Source organism: Python bivittatus, unplaced genomic scaffold, assembly GCF_059951505.1.
Source record: "Python bivittatus isolate LINGU-HERP-01145 unplaced genomic scaffold, Pbiv_v1 ctg000850_np1212, whole genome shotgun sequence".
NCBI lineage: Eukaryota > Metazoa > Chordata > Lepidosauria > Squamata > Pythonidae > Python > Python bivittatus.
In genome coordinates this window covers 5,124,482-5,149,330 of record NW_028277112.1, presented here as the reverse complement: position 1 = coordinate 5,149,330, position 24,849 = coordinate 5,124,482, and the positions used below count along the sequence as shown (strand labels likewise).

At 38.2% G+C, this 24,849-nt stretch overlaps 1 protein-coding gene across 1 annotated transcript; it reads right to left on the bottom strand.

Moving 5' to 3' along the window:
* Window positions 1-1,479: 1,479 nt before the first annotated feature.
* On the bottom strand, window positions 1,480-24,487 carry GCNT4 (glucosaminyl (N-acetyl) transferase 4). The gene is made up of 3 exons (XM_025165531.2): window positions 23,849-24,487; window positions 12,239-12,368; window positions 1,480-6,074 (listed from the first exon to the last, which is right to left on the bottom strand). The coding sequence occupies exon 3, from the start codon at window positions 6,071-6,073 to the stop codon at window positions 4,775-4,777; it is 1,299 nt and encodes a 432-aa protein (XP_025021299.1). The 5' UTR covers window position 6,074; window positions 12,239-12,368; window positions 23,849-24,487; the 3' UTR covers window positions 1,480-4,774.
* Window positions 24,488-24,849: the final 362 nt, after the last annotated feature.

Genomic DNA, 24,849 nt, shown 5'->3' with positions numbered 1-24,849 from the left:
GTCCGAGGAGTTTAAAACCTGACTAATTAGAACCTGAAGAAATCAAGCACAGAATTTGCCATTTGCATTCAAAATTGAGGGAGGAGACCACATGTAAGACAAGTTCATAAACAGGGTGAGCAACTGATTCCAAAGTTTTCAAAAAATTATTTTAGGCACCTGTCCATCAAGCTGCCAGCTTGTGCAATAGCAGTTAATTATACATTCAGTAAAAACTATGAATTAACTTTGTCTTAACCAAGGATAGTCAGGAATAACTTTTTTGGTGGTTTATATCAGCTTTTATCAGCTTGGCACCCTATAGATGTGTTGAGACTGCAATTCACAGAATTTTTAGAAACTAGGAATTCTGGAAGTTGCTGTCCAGCCCACATACTGAATGCAAGATTAAGGTAGGCTGTTTTAAAATATAAAGAATATTAAATCACTACTGGTTTCAGATTTTAAAAAATTGGAGTTAGTCTCAAAACAATGGGAAGATTCTAGGCTTGTCACTATTTTGAAAGCCAAGTATTAATTGGACCGAGTTGGGTATATAAGGAGCAACATAAAAGTAAGTTGAATACAGTGGGAATGGTTTACTTGAGAATTGTGCATGATAAAATAAAAGAGAGAGGATCAAGAATGAATGCAATGAGTTAATGTAGCATGAATACAAAACTGAGTTTGAAAGAAGTAAGTTGAGGTGGTTTGGTCATACAGAAAAAAGATCAAATTGCCAAACATATGAAGGAAGAGTGAATAGGTTGAGAGAAATGGGAAAGCTGAGAAAGCACCAGTTAGGTGGAATTTATCAGATCTTCAAAAGGAGTGGTGAGAAGTTTAGAGAACAGAAGGCAATGTATGAATCATTATGGTAGAAACAAGGATGTTTTGGGACATAGAAAGTATAGTGAATGGTTTTGATGTAAATTAGAAATTACATTTTTTCTTTTCTTGCATCTCATGCCTTTACTTTTTTGTGAACCATCCTTCTTAAACTTTCTGCACTTTGTATAATATTGCTCTCTCCTCTCTCTCTCTCTGTCTCTTTTTGATGATACCCCAAAGGGAACAGCAGGATTGGTATGTATGTACACTTGCAAATAATCCTCAGATAAAGCCTGAGGCGTGTTATTTTACTGATACAAGGCCAATTTCTTCTCAGAAATGGGAATATACATTAATACTATTTATTTCACTCAGGTTCCTTGGGTAATGCACCTCTTTTGGACCCTCTGCAACTTCCAACATTCCCAGCCCACTGATCTTTATCAGGTTACGGAAGGTGCTAAAAAAGTGATGGAACAAAAATTAATGTTCTTAATTCCTATGCTTCCTCTTTCCTTTATAAAACAATCTTGCACCTCTATTTTAAAGAATCATACAAACATAACAGGGGAAAAACTAATTTTATATAAAAACGATCATTTGTGGATGGGGTTGAAAAGGAAATAATGAAAACAGATATGAAAGTGTATATTCTTCAAAGAAAAAGGGAAAACTGGAGTAGAGCATATTAACCTTTGTTCAGGTTTGCCAATCTTTATTTATTTATTCATTTATTTATCTATTTATTTTTATTTATACTTCACATTTTATAGCCGCCCATCTCACAAAGCGACTCTGGGCAGTGTACAACAATTAAAATAACAAATGAATAAAAACAGGCATTATAAAAAGATAAAAAGTTATTATTAAAATAAAAACATCACAATTTTTAAAAAGATTTTTTAAAAGATTTTAAAATATACAAACCCCATGGAGAGAGCAGAGTATCAATTACAGTGGAGCCATCTAAGAATGTCTCTGGTTCCCAAAGACCCCCAGGCCTGATGACACAACCAGGTCTTGAGGGACTTCCTAAATGAAAGCAGGGAAGGGGTGAGCCTCACTTCAGGGGGAAGAATGTTCCACAAGGAGGGAGCCACAGCAGAGAAGGCCTGCCTCCTGGGACCCACCAAATATAATTTCCTGGCAGATGGAACATGTAGCATGCCTTCCCTGCCAGATCTAATGGGACACGCTGATGTGATTGGGAAGAGGCGTCCCTCAGATAACCCAGCTCCATGCCATGAAGGGCTTTAAAGGTCAAAACCAGCACCTTGAATTGGACCCGGAAGCAAATCGGCAGCCAATGCAACTCGCAAAGCAGAAGTGTAATGTGTGCTCTTCTAGGAGCACACATAACTGCCCGCACTGCCACATTCTGCACCAGTTGAAGCTTCTGGATATTCTTCAAGGGTAGCCCCATGTAGACCACATTACAGTAGTCCAATCTGGAGGTAAGTAGGGCATGAGTGACTGTAGCAGAGCCTCCTGATCCAGAAAAGGGTACAACTGGTGCACAACACGGAGCTGTGCGAAGGCCCTCCTAGCCATGACTGCCACCTGCTCTTCAAGTCTAGGAGAATCCCCAAATTGTGCACTGGGTCTGTCCAGGGCAGGGCCACTCCATCCAGCACTAAAGATGGTATAGTCCCAGAACCGACAGGACCCCAAACCCAAAGCCACTCCGTCTTGCCAGGGTTCAGCCTGTTGTTCCCCATCCAGACAGCCTCCAGACGCAAAGCTTTTTTTAAAGCTTTAAGCTTGAAAGAATTTTTTAAAAAAGAGGGATTGAGTGAGGAAATGTGCATCATGTCTCATCATCAATACGTGCTGTGCCATGCACTGCCTAAGAGAAGTCTGTGGGAATTGTGCACCATTTTATTTGTAGTACTTATTGCTTACTTGCAATAACAGTGGTGGCACCAGAAGGAAGAGAGAACTGCATTTAACCAGCATTGCTGACTGCAGTATCTCTCTTTCTTACAGAGTTTTGGGGAAGAAGAAATTCATGTGAGGAAAAGCATCTCTCATTACTGAGCAGTGTTAAGTCCAGAGAGTTTTTCAAATATATTAAAATGATTAAATAAGCCTTATTTAAATAAGTAAATTATAATTGCCCAGTGTACATACATCCTGAATTATATAGAAAAGCTGATTTAAGCACCATACAACATACATCTCATTACTGAGTCTCCAATTTAGTAACATTTTCATTCATTTTGCATAGATTTCATCCGTGATTATAACAAAATACAAAGTAATGTCAGCTCAGTCCCTGTAAATAAGATAATAAGCAAAACTACAGATAAAATCTGATCAAATGTTTTACATGAGGTAAACCAATGGTTCTGAAAGTGTAGATAGTCCTGGGACTGGAGGTAGGAACGAAGGTTTAATAAGGGACAAGAATTTATGCAGGTACAAACTTCTCCACATCAGCCAAAACTTGAGGGAGGATTGAACACTTTCTCAAAGGGTTGAACATTTCCTAGCATTTCTGGGATCGCATCCTTGCTTCCTGCTCACAGTGGCAGACAGTTAACCCACTATCCATTTTTAGAGGATACATCCTCATAACACAGCTTTTATCTCATCCCCAGTTCACTATGGGGGCAACCTAAATTTGTCTCTAGCTATTCCAGTTTTCAAGTAGTGTTTTCCATCTTCTCCCAACACAGTTCTTGGCATACTAATGATCTATAATTTAATTCACAGCCGTGGCCTTGATGCGGTCTGCAGCTGGCACCTGCCAAACTCCTGTTCAGTCACTGGGGCTACCCTTTGTGACCTGCACTTTGCAATCCGCATTTCTAAAGACTGGTAGATCCATCTTCAGATTCAGGTTACCAGTGCAGGGCACTTCCACGTAAGGGACCTGTCACTCTGGCAGCTTGAAACATGGCTCAAGCTCCTGTCCCAGGAAGCCACTTACACTCACCCCAAACTGCTGTGCCACATTTTAAGGAATGGAGTGCAATTTCCCTTGCAGACTGCTGATGTGCGTGGAAGGGAAACGACGCCAGTGGAATTTACCAACAGCTGCCCTAAAATTGTCCCACAGTAAAACTGTAAAGATTGCTTGCAAGCCTTGTTACTGAAGCAAATTTGAGCTTGATTGCCAGGCAGTGCAAATTATGCTGGTGTAGTTTTCTGCTAACTCAAGGACTGGAGGAATGCACATTAACATGGCCATGAGAAAGAGCCCTGGATCTAATTATTCTGCAATACAATTTCATTCTAACCTCTTCTAGGAAGGATTGCTGCTTTGTCTTAATGTTTCCCTGCTTTGAAAGATCAGAGCAATCCTGTTCTTGCTTCCTTTCTTTTTTCTTCTAGTTGTGGATTAGCATTCAAGCTGCATGCAAGAACAATCTATGCCAGTTAAAGGGAGAACATAGGAAGTAAATGGGAGGAGGTGCCAAACTTAAAAGGATTGAGAACCATTTTATTACTGAAGGTTGTACAAGTAGTCCTTGTTTAGTGACCACAATTGGGGCTGGCAACTTGGTTGTTAAGCAAAGCAGTCACTAAGTGAAACTGCAACTGGGCTTATGATCTTCCTTCAGCTTTCCTTTGCATTACAGACCTGTGAAGGTTGTAAATGCAAGGTTTGGTCATAAAGTTACTTTTTCATTACCATTGTAACGGTGACTGGTCACTAAATGAGCAGTCACTAAACGAGGACTACCTGTAATCTATGTTCCAAGGATCTTAAATAGAGACAATTGCTCAGTGCTCAGCTAGGGAATGCCTTATTTTAGTTGCACATGTAGAAATATATCTGCATTTTGCCAAGATAGACCAGAGAGTCCCTTACAGAAATGTGTCTGACAAGCAAAAAGGCTCCATCCAGCAATTCCTCACTTTAAAAATACCAGATGATCCACTCAAAACTATTCTATACTGATAGGAGACATCTGTAAATATTCTGTATATAAATCATTTTTTCAGAAGCTAAGCCAACTCATTCGTTTTGCTGTTCTGCAATCTTTTCTGCCAAACATTTTATTAAAATAGGATCCACTTTTGAGTCAAATTTGTTGGCAAACCAATGCCCGTAGTTGAGGAGCCATCTTAATTCTGCAGCTCCATAGATGCACACACTGCGAAGATGTGCACCAGTACAGGGAGGATACAGATAGTTCTCAAGGTAGTTCCATTTTACTAAACGCGTTTTGCTCTGAAGATCTGTGATATCATGAGCTTCTCTTGAAATCTGTCCAGGTACTCCAGGTACACGAACAAGAGTTGCCCAGAAATGTTCATCAGGTGAATAAGTGTCCTTTGACCATTCCAAAAAATCTTGAACATAGGAACTGCCAAGAATATGCTGTACAAAAGCTCGACATAAAACAAAATAGGCACTGCCTACAAAAACTTCAATATTGTGTGGAGGTGGATCCTTTGAAATACTAGTTTTTGCAGGCATCTTCCTATAAGACATTTTCTGAAGTTCATAGTGATAAGTAAATCTTTCCTTTTTACTACTGCTTGGTCTGATGGTCTCCAACATATTACCTCCATTTAGTTTCTTAAGTTCATATACCAACTCAAAGTTTGATTTCAGGGGAAAGTCTTGACCACATAAATTAATTACATACTTCCATGGAACTGGAGATTTCAGTAAATCAGATAAACAATTCAAGTCTGCCTGCAGTCTTGAAATATAGGCATACTCTACCACTTCCAATTTGGATGCAACAAAAATATTAGAGAAACATTTGGCCAGATTCTCCAAAGCATGTTTGAAAGTGTTAGAAGACTTTTGATCATAATGAATACAGTAGACATTCTGAATGCTATATATTGTATGGATGAGCCGCTCAACCATTATGGCATCTTTGTGAACAACCAGAGAATAAGCTAAAGGGAATTCCTCCTCTTCTGGAGAAACAGTCTTTAGGTGATATTTTCTAATTGCTCGGTATACCTGACAGTTACTGGTCATTTCTACAACATCTTCATCTTCTAGATCAATAATCTTCTTTCTCTTTATCTGTAAAGACTTTCCAATCTCCATGGGATCTTGATCATAGATGGAGGAACAATTAATTTCATACTGGGGATTTTTTTTTAAGTGGCTGTACCTGTTTTTCACAAATGATGATGCACTTAAAAATGGTTCTACAAAGTAAATATCTTTGTGAAAGAATAAAATCCAATTAACTTTGAGAAGTTTAAGCAGCAAGAGCAGCACGACTGTTAAAAACAGTATCAAGACACGCCATCGTACTGAATTATAGAAGCACTTACGTTTCTTCATTCTGTGAAAAGAAAGAGTTAAAGACAAATTAAAGAGCATTCTATATGTTTATAAATGATACAAAAGCTGGCAAGATAGCTGTTTCTGTGATAACAAAAATGATGTGTTTCTACATTTTCTTGTATTTCTCTCATGACTGCCAGCAGGATACTGTAATGCTGTGTAAAAGTTTGTTTTCTTGATTCAAAATCTTCTACAGCCTTACCTCAGGAGTGGATCATCTATGGCCTCCTTGGCCAAATCCTTTCACTTGCTTTCTTGCCATACTTTCTCTAAGTATTGCTGATCATAACTGCCCCTTCTCCATCCCATTAAGCAGGAGAAGTGACCTCTCTCCTTCCCTATCAGAAACTGCCTCAATTGCTCCTTCAAAAGTGAAACATATCATAGCATGCCTGCACTACAGAATACAAAGTATCATAAAAATTAATTTTGGAGGTAACCCCCACCCAAAATATTAGAGGAAATAATGTCAGGTGGACAGGCAAGGAGTGTGCCATTCACCTTGTGATGAATAGTAGGATCTTGTTGATTGGCTCTAGTATGTCTGAAATGTTAAAAATAGGCATAACACCCCCAGCTTTCATTCTGTCCTGTCCAGCAATGGTGAGGGAACCTCCTGAAATCTGTCAATGGCTCTGATGTTATTGAGACAAGGAAGCAAGAAAATAACATAGTGTGAGTTGCACTTTGTAATGAACTACAATTCCCATTACTCCCAGCTATTGGCCATGCTGCTAGAGATAGTAGATTTTAGTCTAAAATGTCTGAAAGGCATTAGGTTGGGGAAGGACAGTTAAATTGCCTTCCCCTTTATCTGTGATCTGCCAGTGACAATAAACATTTTTTGTTGTTATTTTAAAAAACACAAAACTTAGAAAAAAATACATACAGTGATTGAATGTCAGTTAAATGTATCACTTTGGGCCACATCTAGGTAGTAACATGAAGGATTTTGAAAATGCATGTGAAACTATGAATGAAACTTTGATAAAAATGGCCATTTCCTGACAAAGAAGAAATGTACAGAGTAGTGTTCTTATTGTATCCACTCAACACAAAAGAAGATGCAGTTGCTATTTGTTGGAGGTTTTTCTTAATTCTATGACTTTACATAAGCTGTACGCAGGTCAGGTAACAGCATTTAGCTGATTCTGGCTGATATCAAATCCCCTAAGGAGTGTCAGACCTGGTTAGTTCTTCAGTGGGACACTATCAGGTGACACCAGGGCTGTGGGCTAGCTTGTAATGTTAAAAAAAAAAAAAAAAAAAAGCATTCTGGAATAAGGCAATCGCAACTTGAGGAATGTATTACCTTTATATCAGTTGTAGTTTTGAATGATTTCAATATTATACTTTATCTAGTATTATCTAGTATCTTCCCTTTTATTTTAATGAGATGTATTGTTTCTTTGGGCTAACAGACACTTTATGAAAAAGACTTTTGAAGAATAAAATGCCCTAACATGTAGATGCTTGTAGGAACAGGAAGTTGAATAATGGCTGAGTATTACTTAATCTAAAATTGTGCTAATACATTTCCTTCATTTTCTGAAGACCTACGGCTATATATATGGGCTATTACATTTGTATAAAAGATATATTATTAACCCGTAGCCCCAATAAAGCTTTGCGTACAGCCACAGAGCCCCTACAACAATTGTAATTTTTAGTTTTTAGAAAAGGAAACTTCTTAAAGGTATGGGAAATAACCATATTAAATACGGTTACATTAATTTTCCCTAGTTTCTCATATCTGGCATATCACTCAAAGGACAATTGTAGCTTTCAACCTGAAAAATGTTACATACTGCTATTGAAAAGGTAGATTTACAACAACCTTGTCCCAATTATATTGCATTTAGAAACTACTTTATAAGGGAAAAAAAACACCATGTGCATATCGCCAGAAGGCTGCAATATTCCACCTCTAATATATTAAGTGCCTGGGCAAAGGTCAGCAGTAAAGAAACATCAAACAACTGATCAGTTCCTCTCTAATTTGTTGAAACAGATCTGAGATAGTTCTAAAACACACTGTCAGCAGAGTATACACATACATGGAAACTGGCAGTATAATGGCTTGTTCAGCAATGTCCAGAAAGAAAGTATTGTTTATTCAAAATCTGTAGAAAGCTGAGCACTTTGACCTCAGATATACTGATGAATGAATAAAGAGTAAACCAAGTTAATTTTTGACTGGCTCTGGAATAAATGTTGAATACAATCATACGTTTGCAGCAAAAACAATGCAGAATGAAGGCACCTCCTTCTTTAAAGCACATAATGTCTGGATTTAACTGTGAGACATGATATTTTAACCCTAGATATATGCAGAGACATCAGGACAGAATTCAAAGACAATGTGGTATAGTTGGATAGGAAACCTGTGGCCCTCCAGATGTTGCTGAACTACAACTCCCCTCATGCCTTACCACTGGTCACACTAGCTAGATCTGCTCTATACTTACTTCAATGCTATTTAACAACTGGACAATGAGGCAAATTTTCTCTTACACAGATGCATTTGATTTTCAGGGAAGATACTATCATTTAGAAAATTAGCTTTACTTAGAAACAACTATTTGCTACTTAAATTTTACCAAAATATACTATAAAACAGAGAGCAATTAAGAGGAATAATATGTTACATATATCTGTATGACATTTGTAGTATAGCAAGACATGCCCAACGGCTTTACCCACCCTGATCCATAAGGACAGATCTATTCCTCATAAGGGGTCCTAATACATCTTCCAACAAAGCAGATGTTAAATTGAGCCATTTTTTTTAATGCCTGCAACACACTATCATAGCAGACATGTTCATGGACCCTCAAAAGATTAGGACCCCTGCAGTGGCTCAATTCTGTCAACTTATTTACAGATAAGAGACCAGAGAGTATTGCTTTGGTAAATGTCTGTATTTAATGGGTATTAAATGAAACTCTTTCCTCTTCTGCCAAACTTTTCCTTCAAGAATAATGTCCTCATTCTTACGGGCGTATTGGTAAGGAAGTATAAAGGCTTTTTCCTTCTCCATTTTCCCCTGTCTTTTAGAAAGTTTTCTCATGTGAACAAATGGCAGAATTAGGATCATTATAGTAACCAGTGAGTCATGCTACCAACTGGTATCGTGATCACTCACATTACATAAATACAAATGTCTCTGGTAAATTTTGCCTTGTTTTGTCACAGTTCTAATTATGCTATCAACAATTACCTCAATGTTCACGCACTGTAAGAAAGCCTAAAATATTACAGGTTTTTCCTCATAGAAGTAACTTCTGGAAATGAAAAGCAACCCATGTGATACTATGTGATTAGTGTATGTGATGCATACACTACTGTCATATGTATGTGTATATGTATGTCACATATAGTGTATGTGATGCATACACTAGTGTCATATGTGATCAATCACATATCAGTTCTTTGCAACTTCCTACATCAAGATAATTATTTGAAAGAAAGAAATGCAAATATAAGAAGTGTATTGCTACAAGTTCCCTTGGAATTACAGTTTTAATGGAAGATGTTTTATCAGTATCAGATTTTACATTAATAAGCTAGTAAATTTTTGATGTTTTAACTGAAATTTGGAACTATTAATCCTTACCCTACTCCATAACTTCCTATTTAATGTACTGATTAAACTTTCAACTGCAGATCCATCAGACTAATGTAATGTAATGAATGAGATATTTTCTTGGGTTATGGCATCCTTTATGCAAAATACCTTCCCCCTCCTCCACAACACTCACCAAATGTTAAGTTTGCTGGTGTCTGGCACCATGGACAGAGGCTTTCAAGTGGTTGCCCCACTCTACTTTCTGTCACTTCTTGTAACATTTAAGCAGACTGTAAAAATTCTAATAGAAGATAATATATGTAGCTCAGGGTTGAACTGTGGAGTCCTTGGGGTTCTCTGAACTTGGTTGTTTTCTTGCAAATGTGTCATTACCTGGCTAGGTAACATCTTCAGTGCTAGAATGGAGTGGGGTTTGCTCCCTGTTTATATGCAGTAGCTTGCCCTGCCAGTGTTGGTGGGTTTTGGGTTTTTTTCTGGTAGTTCCTTGATTAGGGTATTGTTTACTGCTTAGTTGTATGTCTGCTAATAATCTTGGTGGTAACCTCTGCTTATCTGGGTGATGATTGCTGGTGAGGAAATGTTCTGGTCTTTTGTTTCATTTTTATTGTCTCTTTTGAATAGTGTGTAGATGTTGTTTATCTCTATGTGCCTTTTACTTAATTCAAGTGGCCCCTACTTGGTATGTTTTACAGATTACCATCATACAATCCTATACATGTCTATTCAAAAGTAAATCCCAATTCTATATTTATTACTCAGAGGTTACCTCCATTAAACATAGCCCTTGTTTCTTAGGAGACACGCAGAGTTTTAAGCTGTAAACTTACTTTTTTTTAAAAAAATCCATCTGTTCTTTTATATTCTCATATAAGTATGAAATGTACTGTATGATGTAAGGTGCAAATGCATCTTTACCTTATTTTTTTCTGGACAAGAGGTGCTAAATAACATTAAAGTATTTTAATCACAGTATCACTTCAACTGAATCACAAGCAAGTTTAATACATTAGCAAGAACATGCCAATTTCACTGAAGACATTATGCTTTTAATTGTCTTGCTTTTATGTATTCTAGATTCATTTGTGCTTGTTAAATCATGCTGTTTGTTGGCAACATCAGTTGGTCATGTTATTATGCTATGGTATGCATAAATCTAGAGATCTGATTTATAACATTTCTATTCCATGGTTCCATGGAAGACTACTATGATGTTAAAGACACTTTATGATGTTAAAAGCAGTTCCCTACTGTTGAGAAACACAACAGTATTGGGACCTAGGAGATACAACTAAGTTCTTCTTTTGAGGGACATTATATGATTCTAAAGTAACCATAATTATTAAGATATATTTTTGATTTATTAAGCTATGATGCAGCAATGCTCTGTGAGGTGTAGCTCATGAAAACTTATCCCTTTTAATAAAATGTGTTAGTCTGAAAAGGTGCTACCAGACTCTGGATTTTTGGCTACCATGGACTAATACAGACTACTCCAATTCTGTTCCAACTACTCCTGGTTTCTTTTCTGACATTATTAAAAGTAGAAAGCTTTGTCCGTATATTGTACCTGATTACCTAGTTTTGCAACTCATAAGAATGTTATATACATTTTGTGTTGGCCCAGTCCATCTGTGTAACAATATGTGGAAATGACCATGTGAGACAGGGCAAAGGGACGCAGGCAAGGGAATGGTCAGATAAAAGGCAATTTAGCCCACAGCAGGAAAGTGAGCAGGGCAAGCAGCTCAGAAGGGACCCTCCCTAGTTTCTTGGGCTGTAAAAGGGACTGGGAAAAAATGTACTTTCAGACTTGCATGATTCTATTAATATAACCTTAGAATAAAGTAGAATTAGCTCATCTGGCTGTGCTTCCTTGTCTGGTCTACCTTGCATGGCTAACAATCTGTGATCTAGGATAAGCAGTACAAAATTAGAAATTTCAGCTTTTTAACTGAAGGAAATTTACATCAAGCTGTGGTGATTCTGGAGGAAAAAAACTGGAAAAAATGTCCAAAAGTTCTTCCCCAAAGACAAAAATAGTGTCTTTTACTTCTTTGTTTATTAGACAGTTGAGTATCCAAACTATGAAGTGTAAATTTTAAAATTTTTAAAATTTTATTTACAAATTACAAAAAAATTGACAAAACACCTAAACACACTAAAAGAAGCCACAGAATTAACAAAACAATCTTAACTTAAAGAAAAAAATAATAGACCCCCTCCAAAAAGGAAAAGGAAAAGATTAGAAAAAAATCCCAACTAAGAAAGAAAGAAAAAGAAAAAAAAATCTACCTTATATAATACACTTATCAATACTCACTGGTTTAATAAGTGCCATACACTACTATAACATAATCAGTACAAAATATTATTATAAAATATCACAAAATCTCTGCCATAGTGGTACATATACTGTACATTAACATACTAAAAAAAGTAAAAGGTGAAATGCAAAGTATGTTTCAGCAAGTTTCAGATTCACATTTTTAGACCTATCTTTTGAAGTTTTCTTTACCTTTTCCCCCCCTTTTTTAATGTAATATAGGAAACTGTGCAGTCACCATCTGGCCTACCTGATCACAACAGCATAGTTTTTTTTACATCTTTCTGTTACTTGTATCAATTATCAGGTATCTCTGATTAACAACGTTCTATCAAATGTGCAGCCATCTTTATATGAAGAAGAAGGAGCAGCATTTCTCTCTGTGAAGGAAATAGGAGAAAAAGGTTAAGATATTTGAAAATATGTATTCTTATAAACAACCATTTCATTCTTGATTTCCTCTCTAAACTCTTCTGTAGTAAACAAGAAACATTTTAAATCTCTATTTATCTGTGTGTGTGTGTGTGTGTGTGTGTGTGTGTGTCATGTGAGCTTTAGCATAAACTTAAATTTGTTGTTACTTTATGCCAGTGTTGTCCAAACTTGGCCACTTTAAGATGAGTGGACTTCAACTCCCAGAATTCCCCAGCCAGCCATGGGGAATTCTGGGAGTTGAAGTCCACTCATCTTAAAGTGGCCAAGTTTGGACAACACTGCTTTATGCAGTATAACATAATACTTTATAGTATTATATGAAGTAGCACATTGTAACATAAAGAACAGAAAAAGAACAGCATTTTAAGGCAGCTGTTTGAATAATTGGGATGTATTTAGAAAGCTACTGAGCATAATTAATTTCAACTGCCTCTTATTTATTTTTTATTTCACTCTTTATTGCATATGCCGTACGGCAAGCAAACAAATCTTGCTAAACCACTGGCTTTTTCAGTTAATGGAGAAAACATGCTTGCAGATGAAAATTATGACTATCAGAAGAAGTAATTGGTAATAAGAGGATGGTTTCTTGTTTCTATCGTCCTTCTGATACCCACATGCATAGTATATACAAAATATTTGCTACAGTGTATTGCTACCATGATAATGCAGACCTATTTCTATGTATCCTTTGCATATACTAAACTGTCCACCCATTAAAATGATGGGGAATAATTCTATCTGTGCCTGCTCATGTGCTAAAGATGTAGTTGAATATTGCAGCAAACCCTGTGAAAAAAATAATTTTTCTGTGATATCTCTATACTGATTCACATTATTCTATGAATCCATATTTTAAACCAAAACATTTATCTCACACTCAAACAATAACAAATAACCTCAATATATCATCTTGTTTTTAAATCATCACCACTGAGGGTACTTCTACAATAGTCTTTTCTATCCAATTAGTGAATTTCCCCTGTTAGTAATAAGCAGAATTAAAACTGACTTCCACATTTGGGGCAGCATAGCACTTTAACCACTTCCTTCAATCAGTTTTTAAAACTGGATAAGTGTGCTTAAGCATATTTTTAAGTACAGCTGTATGATTACTTAATTTTTTTAACACTGAAAAAAACTTAATGCAATGTTAAAATGATGCAGACCGGAAAGAAAACATATTTTCCTTATGACTGCATATAGAAGACACAATAAGCTCCACACACACACACACACACACCCCTCCACAACAGGGCTAGAAAGCGAGCCGGGGGATGTTCTTGCACAGCAGTGCTCAGCAGTATCTTGAAGACACACATGAGAGCAGCAGGCCAGCCCAAGCGGATAAGCCTTATCTGTGACTTCACATGTCATCCAAAGATATCCCATAAATGTGTGTGTACACTCAACCTCACACACAATTTTAAAATTTACATTATAATATTACTTCGTTTAAACAATTGTCATGCTTCCAACTGATGCTCCACCTGTATTTTATGCGCACTGCGATGCACATAAAAATAGGCAAAACTTTGATCACACCATTGTGATCTCCATCTTGACTTTTTTTTTTTTTTAACTCTACCCTGAGGATACCCCTGACCGTTTGAAAAGCAAAAAACAAAGTTTAATTGCAGTAATGAAGTATTTACATTTCAAAATTGAGGCTGTTACAGCAGGAACTAATATTTTCCTGCAGTTGTTTTAGATGTTGAATCTTGCTGTTCAGAACTACACAGATGCTATCATGCTAAACGCTTTGCAGCTCAGACACTTAGCATTTCATTCAAGAGAAGCTCCCACAATTCTTGTCACATAGAGCTGATCATTTACAACTTTACCTGATCCCTGTAATACAACTGTCCTCTGAACTGAACAATGCAACCATGTTATAACTAATCAAAGTTTAATCTATTAACACTAAGAATACAGAGTTACATAGATTTAAAGACTCATAATCTTGCTGACCACACACAGATCAGAATACAAACTAAGACAAAGACCTACTGACAATAATAGTCAACAAGAGTAATTCCCACTTTCAATCTTAATTTCCTTTGCCAGTATTCAAAGATTCTTCACAAAATTCCTTGTTGCTGTCTTTCTTATGGTTTATGGTAAACCCTTAAATTCTAACATAAGCCACTTAAATTATTTGATTTTTGGTAGCTGCTATTATTCAATTTTTCCTATTATTTTTGTAAGTATTTTATTTTCTTATATCTCCTCCATGGCATAAATGTCATTTCTTTTTGTTTTGTCTGGTCTACACTTCTGCAACCAAATAAAATATTGATGCTGCAATATTTCAGTATTGTATTCCAGTACACATTTTGTGTTGACTTCCTTAATATTTCTTAAGAGGAAGACCCAGAGCTGTCCCCCATCATATTCACCCTATTTAAAACTGTTCCCTGTGTACATGTGTACATGAAGAACAATTCTATAGTTAAGCAAGTCTATTATACAGCTTACTGACATTTGTGCATGTAAAAACTTAATATGTTATTGACCTTAACAGTAATTCTGACTAATTCATATAAATAGATGGATTATGACATTTAAAACTATACCAAAGAACCCACAACCCAAACCACATTTACTAGGCAATATTTCCCAGTAAATTTAATAGGACATGAATGAACATGTTTAAAATGCTGTCATAAGTAAACAGATTTGTAATGTCTTAGTGTTCTAAGTGTTTATTAACTTTGACTAGAAGAACACACTACTGAGGTTTCTGTCAATTATAACTTCTATTTTCTCTGAACTGAGTTCTAAAAATGTTACTTACTTAAAATTTGGCATATATCATGTACATTTTATGCCTTTTAAAAACCAAATATCTAGACTTTGGGTGTCAGCTCAAACATATGTTTACTTTGAATCTCAGGTTGTCAGCTTGTCATTAGATTATGTTGATGGAATTAATGGAAATTATATTCCACTATCACTGGTGGTCATAAGGTTGGGAAAGGCTGGGTTACACTATTTAAGGGAGCCCTTATACAGTGATCTGGATATGAAAAGATGATTCAGAATGGATGTGGGGACACACATCACACCTGTTGGCAACCCCTTAAAAACTGGGCTTTTTCTCAGACTCATACAGTTGCAGTGCAATCCTGAGAAAATACATGTTGAGTTTAAGGAGGTACAAAGTGTGCACCCACATGTCTCTGAATCACGTTTTTCTTTTTGAATCCAGATTACTGCATAGCCTTGCTGTTTAAGCTGTTTAAGATAGCTTCTCCTTTTTCTGAGCATAGTCGTATCTGACTCATTTTAGATCATAATTCCCTTCATCGTCACCATTTTCACTCACTGTTATGCTGCTATTATTTGAAAAATGATATTCCAAATTTAACATTGCATTTTTTAAAAACAGGATTTAAATGTATTGCTTAAACACACCCAAAGAAAAATGTTATTTCAGAAAATTGTTATAAACAAAAAAGCTTCCTTACAGACTATCCCAGGATGTTTGAAATGTTATATTTCAAATATATGGTTAGCATGCATTTAAACTTAGTTAAAGAGCTCATTTCAATACCTGAATTTGTTTAAGGAAAAATATGAATGAGCATTCAAATTTAATTACACTTTTACACCATAAATGAATTCACAGTATATAGCCATTTTTGCTGAGGCAAGCAACCTGGAAAAGAGCCAGGCCTTTACTGGCTTTCAAAAGGCCTGCAGGATTGGGGCCAGCTGTACATTGGGGTGGGGCAGGGGAGCCAGATCATTCCAAAGAGCAGGGCTGCCACCAAGAAAGCACACCTCCTGGGTCCCACAAGGTGACATCGTTTCAGAGAAGGGACCTGAAGTGTGTCCTCCCTGCAGAGCATGTAGCATGGGCAGATACCCTTGGGAGAAGGTGGTCCTTCAAATATCCCACAAATAACTATGCCAGGTTGGTTATAGAAGGAAGAGCAGATAAATCTGCCTAAAGAAGCCAGATATATTCCCTAAGTCAGACCTACACCATTATGCTGCATTTCTCATTGGTAGATACTTTCCTGTTGGCTGGAGATCTATTGACAGGGATGGCAAAGCCAGCAGAGAAAACCAATCACCTTGAGTATTCACTGTTCACAGATCAGGACAATGCCATTCAGCAGTGACATGGAACAGATGTAAATAAGGCAGAATAGGGACTGGCAATGGGATCAGCAAATTTTATGCTGGCACTGTTTTGTGCCTGCTCAGGGATAGGTGAATAGCACTTTAACTCACTTGATGTGAATGGGCCCAAAGGGGTCAATATTTTGGCTGGATTTGAACAACGTATTAAGCTACAAGCTAGCCAAGCATATTGTAGCCTAACATGTTGTGAATTTTATTATTTATTTATTTATTTATTTAATTTATGTGTGAGAAAGGCTGCTATGGCTTGCTCAACTAACTCTAATTAAGACAAACCATGTTTTAGCATGATGTGTAGACTTAGTTGAATAGAAAGTCTTCAACTAGATTAGCCAGTAAAAGAGCTCTATGTTCTCATACAGGCCATTTGAAAAGAAAAAATGAGAAGTGGGAGAAAATGAAATATTTTTTTAATTAAGTTGGGTGGCAGTTAATAAAATAATTAATACTGCAAGTATTTTGTCAGTATCTAGCTAATACTCCATCATGATTTCAAGTCCATCATCAGAAGAGTGTTCTTAGAGTGAGGCTACAATTTGCAATTTCATGCACACCAAGAACAGTAAGAAAATTGTTCTAGCAAATGTCTGTGCACCCTTTTTAAGTGATCAGTTACAATTAATTGTTGCAGCTTTAAAAGCCAAGGAATAATTAATGGAACTAATTATGATTAAGTAATCAGTCTTAAATCCTTAGATGCCACATGACACTTAAAAGAAACTTTTGTCTTTAAATAGGCCCAATTTATTAGGAAATCTGCATGTGAAAATCTATGTTGGAAAAAAACTTAAATGTAAAATTATGTATACAGTATACCATTTGTGACTGACAATTTTATTTCTAAAAGAAAGAGGAGCTCAGTTATACTTTCAAAGACATGGGAAGGTGCTGACTATGGAACAGATCACAAACTGCTCATGAACAAGTTCCAAGTTAAGCCAAAGAAGAAGAAAGCCAACCATTTTCCATGATATGATCCTGAGCATACACCCAACACTTTCAAGGAGGACATCAGGAATCACTCTGAAGTCCTGAACCTCATTGATAGAGAACCAGAGGAACTGCAGAATGAATGTAAAGAAGCCATTAAGGGTGAATGTGAAAAGAGACTGCCAAGGAAACAGAAGAAAGCAAACTGGATGTCAGAACAAGCCATCAAAATTGCAAAGAAGAGTAGAGAAGCCAAAGCCAAGAGTGACAAAAATCTTAGGAAGAAATTTAATGAAGAGTTTCAGTTTAACAAAGAGTTTCAGTGTTAGAAGAGACAAGAAGCAGGACTACAACAATATCTGTAAAGACATTGAAGATGGAAACAGACATGGAAACACAAGGAAAGTCTTTCAAAAGATGTGAACTCAAAAGGAGGTTCCAACCTCAAATAGGTATGCTAAAGGATGCCAATGGACAGATAGTAACTGATTCAAAGGAAATCAAACAAAGATGGAAGAAATAAACTGAAATACTGTACAGTAGAGATGTCAACATCAAAGATAGAAGATATTCTCTACTTAGAAGAACCTCTAGTACTTGAAGATGAAGTTAGATCAGCACTCAAGTCATTACCAAGTCAGAAGGCTACAGGAACTGATGGAAGACTCACAGAAATATGGCAAGCAACAGAAGAATCAGTAAAAATTCTAACCAAGCTATGCCAACAAATCTGGAGAATAAAATAGTACCCAGTACATTGGAAGAGATCAATCAACATTTCAATACCAAAAAAGGATACTGTACAAACTATCGTACAATACCCTTAGTTTCACATGCTAGCAAAATAATCCTTAGGATCATCTAATGCAAACTAGAGCCCTACATGAAAAAAGAGATGCCAGATGTTCAAGCTAGCTTTAGATTAGAACAAGCTTAGTATATGAGACATTATTGCTGATGCACACTGCATAAGGCCAAAAAGTAGTCAGTATGGGCTTCACTGATTATAGAAAGGCCTTTGATTGTGTCAATCACGTCAAGCTGTGGAATGCACTTAGAAAAATGGGAATCTTAGAACATCTCATTGTCCTAAATGAACCTAAATACAGGCCAGTAAGCCACAATGTGGACAGAACATGGCGAAACAGATGGCTACAGGTTGGCTACAGGTTGGCAAAGGAGTGAGACAAGGCTGCATATTCTCCCCTTATTTATTCAGCCTATATGCTGAATATATATTAAGGGAAGCTGGGTGGAAGATTAGTGTGGTTTTAAAATTGAAGGAAGAAACATCAATAACCTACACTATGCTGATCAAGCTACCCTGGTAGCCAAAAATGCAAAGGATCTGCAAGCTCTGGTAATAAAAATCAAGAAGCATAGTGAAAAAAATGGGACTAAAATTAAATATAAAGAAGACCAAACTAATGACAACAGGTAGAGCAACCAGCTTTAGAACTGACAATGAACACACTGAAGTGGTGAATAACTTTTGCCTTTTAGAGTCAACCATTAACAGTAAAGAAACAAGCAATCAAATAGAAGTTGGTAGAGCAGTCATGAAGGCCTTAGAAAAGACATTCAGATGCTGTGATGTGTCTGTATCTACAAAGATCAGAACTGTGGAAGTAATTGTATTCCTTGTGACACTCCATGGAAGTGAAAGCTGGACTTTGAAGAAGCAGGACAGAAAGAGTATTGACACTGTTGAACTTTGGCATTGAAAAAGACTCCTGAGAATATAATGGACAAAAAGAAAACAAACCAATAGATCATTGAACAAATCAACTCGGAGCTCTCATTTAAGGTACAAATGACCAGGCTCAAATTATCCTACTTTTGGACACAGTATGGGAAGACCCAGCTCTCTGGAGAAGGCTGTAATGCTGGGAAAGGTAGAAGGAAAGAGAAGAGGATGAACAGCAGCAAGGTGGGGAGATTGTTACAGGGTGATGGGTGCACCATTGTAAAATCTGAAAGACCAGGTTAGGGACAGATCATCATGAAGAAAAGCTATGTGGACACTAAGAGTCAACAATGACTTGATAGCACATAATCATATCATTTGTGATATCCACAGTGACAATGTGAATACCACAAATATAATCTTGTCTATTTCTACAAGAACTCCTTCTATATTATAGATTGCAACTACTCTTAGTAGACAAAGGCTACTTACTAAATCTATGATTTTCAAACCCAAAACGCTTCCTATTTAACCATGCTTAATAACTATATTATGAACAACATAAGAGCAATTTTAAAGGAAACTGAAAATCATTAAACTTCCCTTGCTGAACTTCTGTGTCAGTGACTGTTCACAACTGGCCTGTTTCACATCCTACCAAGCCATGAACTACAGTTTGCAAATAAGAATGAATGGGTTCATACATCACACTAAGCCAAAATCAAGCAAACCACATTGTGGCTTATCACAATGTATATATTCAGGCAGTGGTTAAAAGAATAACATTAAACCAGAATTGCTGTCTTATCCAGCTCACTGTGAATGATCAGCATGCTGAGGCAGACAGCCATCTGCTCCCCCTTCTCTTTTGTGAAACGTATTACATCTGATCCTTGACTCCCATATATTACTCCTAAAGAAATCAATTATATAAGACAGGAACAGGCATAAAAGCTCACGTTTGATAACAATAAACCTGGAACCTGGATTTGGCCATCATGCACATCTTTACAGTTCTGGCTTGAGGTCTGAATGAAGGGATTATGAAACAAGCTCTATCATACAAACATATCCTCTAGGCAACGGCACCAACTCCCAAATACTTTTCTGACAACTGATTTCAATGTATTTAAGAATATATCTATTTCAGCCAAAGCAGCTTACCATGGCCAGGGCAATACTATAAAAAATTTATCCTTAACTAAGCAGGTAATAAATTGATATTTTATTGTTTATAAATTCTTTATATCATTGCATTATTTTCTTAGTAATTTTAGTGAAGCATGGATTTCTTGTTTAATTTGGTTTGGTGACTAATTTCATTGTATTTTATTAGATTGTAATGTTTTTATAATGTTATTGTGTAAAGATTTGTACAGTGGTACCTCTAGTTACAAACTTAATCCGTTCCGTGACTCTGGTTGCAACTCGAGTTGGTCTCAAGTCGAGGTAAAGTTTCCCATAAGGTTCAATGTAAATACGGTTAATCCGTTCCGCCCTCCGAATTTGGTCGCACCACGAGGCAAATTTCCCCATAAGGTTCAATGTACACACGGCTAATCCACCCTCCAAATTTGGTCGCACCCCGAGGTAAATTTCCCCCATAAGGTTCAATGTAAATACGGCTAAACAGTTCTGAAACATATGCATTTTATTTTTAAACCTCAAAAACATGAAAAAAAGTACAGTACAGCACAGTATGAAGAGGGAGAATGGGGTGGGGAGGCAGTTATTGTTTGGAGGGAGAGTCCCCCTCCAAAGGGACATCGGGGAGATCTCCTTCAGGGGTTTCCTCTTTTCTTTGCCTCTTAGCTGCAGGCTCAGTTCTGGGGAAAAACCTGTCTAAAGTCAGTTGCCAGCCTGCTCTGCATTTTCTTTGAAGCCATGCTGACAAGCACACCAAAAACCTTCCAAACGCCATAAAACACACCACAAGCCTCACCGAACGTCTCCTTGCTACCGTGATCTCGCCCACAGGAAGCCGCAACCGCGTGGCAGCAGGGAAAATGGCCGCGGATCCGGTTCGTAACTTGAGGTAGAGTTCGCAAGTAGAGGTAAATTTTTGGGGCCGGAGCTAGTCGTATCTCGAAAAATTCGTAAGGAGGGGCGTTCATAACTAGAGGTACCACTGTATTATCTAGTTGCCTTCATTATTTTGAATTGATTGCTTGCTGTAGATTTTGTTGAAAGCTATGCTAGTATCAATATTCTTATAAACCAGGACAAGCCAGCAATTTAGATTTATAGCTCTAAATGACCTTTGATCTAATGTCAGATAGGATCATGCTATGGTTTCCCTTTTAATACATCCCAGGCCACACATTTATATGGAGGTTCCTGTTTTTGAGAATTAGACAGTTTGAAAGTGAAAGCAGTTAGCTCATATACCATTCTGCACTAATGCATCATTTTAGTTGTTTAATCTCATCTCCCAAATATTTGTCTTCCGAGTATCTCCTTTGAAAATCTAAAAACTGCCTAGGTTATCTATTGACTGTTTTGGGGAAATGGGGTTTTAACAACACCATTGAACATGAAATTGTTGAACTCATATACATCAAAAGTTTCAGCCAATCTTAGAAAGTCTCAACAAACACAATGTTAATTGATAAGATACTTGTAATCTGTCTCACATGTAACCTGCACAGCCAACCTGTCTTCCAACCTTTGCCCTCCCCACCTCGTCCCAATTAAAAACCCACATCAGTCTAGCCACACTACACATCTGATGAAGCGAGCTGCAGCTCACCAAAGCTTATGCCTTTTAATAAATGTTGTTAGTTGGAAAAGGTGCTTCCAATTTTTGCAACAGAAGACTAACACAGCTCTCCTCTTACAGTGTCTAGTTAATTTTTAGCTTTACCCAACTGTTCTCAGAATCAAACTTACATTCATAATAACCAAGCCCAATATGTCACTTTTCCTCTCTGAGAAACGCCTGAGAGTGAGCACAGAATCATATAGCAGGTACAAAGGGCAGACAAGCAATTCTAGGAAAAACTGCACCTGTCTTCAAAAGTTTCAGGCAGAGCCTGTGCTCATCCTCACACAAGTTCCAAAGCATCTTTTCCAAATTATTTTTGAAGCACTGCACAGCCACAGTGGGCACATCATTACAGCAGCCTTTCTTAATTTGGTATCATCCAGATGTACCGGACCTTAATTCTAAGGCTGTGCAGATATGTTCAAGACCTTTGAAGAGTCCCTGACTGGGTTCTCAGCATATGTGGCTCTAAGCACTGAAATTCTATTAGTTAATTTTATCCTTTTACTTTCTATCTAACAAAGCACTGTTAGAGAAAATTGGGTAGTTCATCCAGAAAAAAGCTCAGCTTCCAAAGCCAAACTTAATAATATTTAGTAGCAGCTAGGATATCTGAAATAAAATATTCCATAGATTTATCAATATCATTGTTCATGTTATATATACCTTAAGACCCACCCTTTTATTCTCTACAAAATATAAGTACATATAAGTGCTTTCCTGTAACTTAAATCCATTATTCCATATCCTGCAGAGAGGAGATCCTGATCTTCTTCAATAAAACATCATTTCAGGATTTGTAGAGCACCATCATATTCTCCTAATAACCTACCGAAGGCTAAATATGCACAGCTTTCACCCTCTCAGCATAAGACTTAGTTTCTAGCCCCTTCATCTTCCTCATCACCCTCTTCTGACCCTATTCTAATCCATGGAATCCAGAACTCGGCAAATTATTAATACTTCACTAATATTCATATGATTAATAATAAATGAATGATTTTAGATAATTGGGCACATGTATTGTCCTGGCACTGCACACAGAAAATTATGCCCATGCTCCTTATGTAGACAGACAACAGGTCAGCACCAAGGCAATCATATCTATGCAGCAAAAATCGAGGCAATCACTAGATGAAGCAAAGAGATACTGAAAACCCTCAACACTTTACTATCCTCTAGTAGTTAACTGGATTTTTGCAGACCAGGTTTGGTACCTTTGTCAGCAGCCTGGATATGACTGCACCCTGGATAACTTCCTTAAGTGATTCTTTCTGAGGACAAAACTTATACTCAGAAGAAACCAATATGGAAACGTCCTTCAGGGTAGTTACCACTGCATAAGAGACAACTACATGAGAACAGGCATGTTCATGCAACATGCTGAGGAATCATAAGGGCTATATTTACATACCAAGCTAAGCTAACATTAATAAACCAGAGGACTGTTGAATGTGAACCACACGCTATGCTAAAATGCTGGCTTATCCATAGTAGTTGGTAACCATGGCTAATAACTTAGCCTGCTGTCAAAATTGGTACAGACAATCATCAAGTAAAGTTATTCTCTGGGCACCGCCTTCAACAACCAAAGGAGAAGAGACAAGTGTTTCTCCAGTGGGCTATTCCAGCAGCCAACCTCTTAGGGCCAGCCTCCCAGAAACGAAACCTTTTTACCAAACTAGGTATCTTGCATTGTGCAAGGCAGAGTGATGCAAAAGTTATACAGCCGTGCTAAAATTAAGTTCGGGAAATAGTCAGTCACATCCTCTGCAATCACAGGAAGCATCTACGAGCTGCCTGACAGTTTCCGAAACCGGGTTCTGGAGAGCAAAGCCAAGCCAGTTCCAAACTGAGGTGGGGGAGAAGAGGGTGGAGGGTATTTACATTACCGTCCAGAGGATAATATTCCCAAGCAGACGCTCAAGGCTGGCCAGGCTCGATTTCTCAAGTTAAGGGGTACCCCCGTCTCCCTGAGTTCCCGCGGGGCGAAGACAGGCAGGCGGAAAGTTACTTGCCGCTTTGAAAAGTGAGCTCTACTTAGCAGAGCGCCATGGCGCGGGGAGACGCGGGTTCCTACTTCGCCGCGGTCCGACCGGTGGGGGGGGGGGGAAGCTGCCTCCACCTGGCCGGGCCGCGCGCGCACGTGGCCGTTCCTCGGGTCGTGCGTTCCCCTCCTGCCTCTTCGCCCGCGTTGGTGCCTCTGAGGAAGGAAGCGCGAAGAAACAGCTGCAGCTGCGAGTGAAGCTCCCGTGACGTGGGCGAAGGAGGTGCGGCGGCAGCTCCTCCACACCAAAAAGGGAGGAGCGCAGCTTTCGCCGCCTCAGTTCAGAAACCAAAGCGGCGGCGCCGGCGGCACTTTCTCCAGACCGTCCCGGGCCTGGAAGAAGCGCGCGCGGGGTTTTGCCCGCAAGCGCACCTGCGAGCTGCCGGATCTGGTGCGCCACCTTCGCCTCTTTTCTGTTTTTGCTTCGGAGGCAGGGAGAAGGTCCGTCTTCCGCAGCCGGCGGTCCTCTCGTCCCAACGCGCAGACCTTCCCGGTTGGGTTCGCTTCTTCGGCAATTGCTCAGCCCCCCCCCCATCCCATCCCATCCCATCCCATCCCATCCCATCCCATCCCGCAGTACAGCTGGCGTACAGAGCCTTGCAGCCTCGGCGCCAAAGCACCTCCAGTCAAGCGCCCCACTCGCGATTGAGGTGACCTGAATATATCCGTGTCCTGGAGGGCGAGGTCGTTCTCAGCCTCATCCCCGTCACGCCTTTTTGCCCCTAAACGAGTTAAGGAAAGCCTGCAGAACCTGACTTGTGGAATATTTCCAGCCCCTACAAAATAGCGGTGCCCTGGTCGCACGAGCTGGAGGGAAGTGGAAGGTGGCTTAGAATGGAGAAGTCA

Coding starts and splice junctions, on each gene's coding strand:
- GCNT4 (XM_025165531.2), bottom strand. CDS start 6,073: ATGAAGAAACGTAAGTGCTTCTATAATTCAGTACGATGGCGTGTCTTG.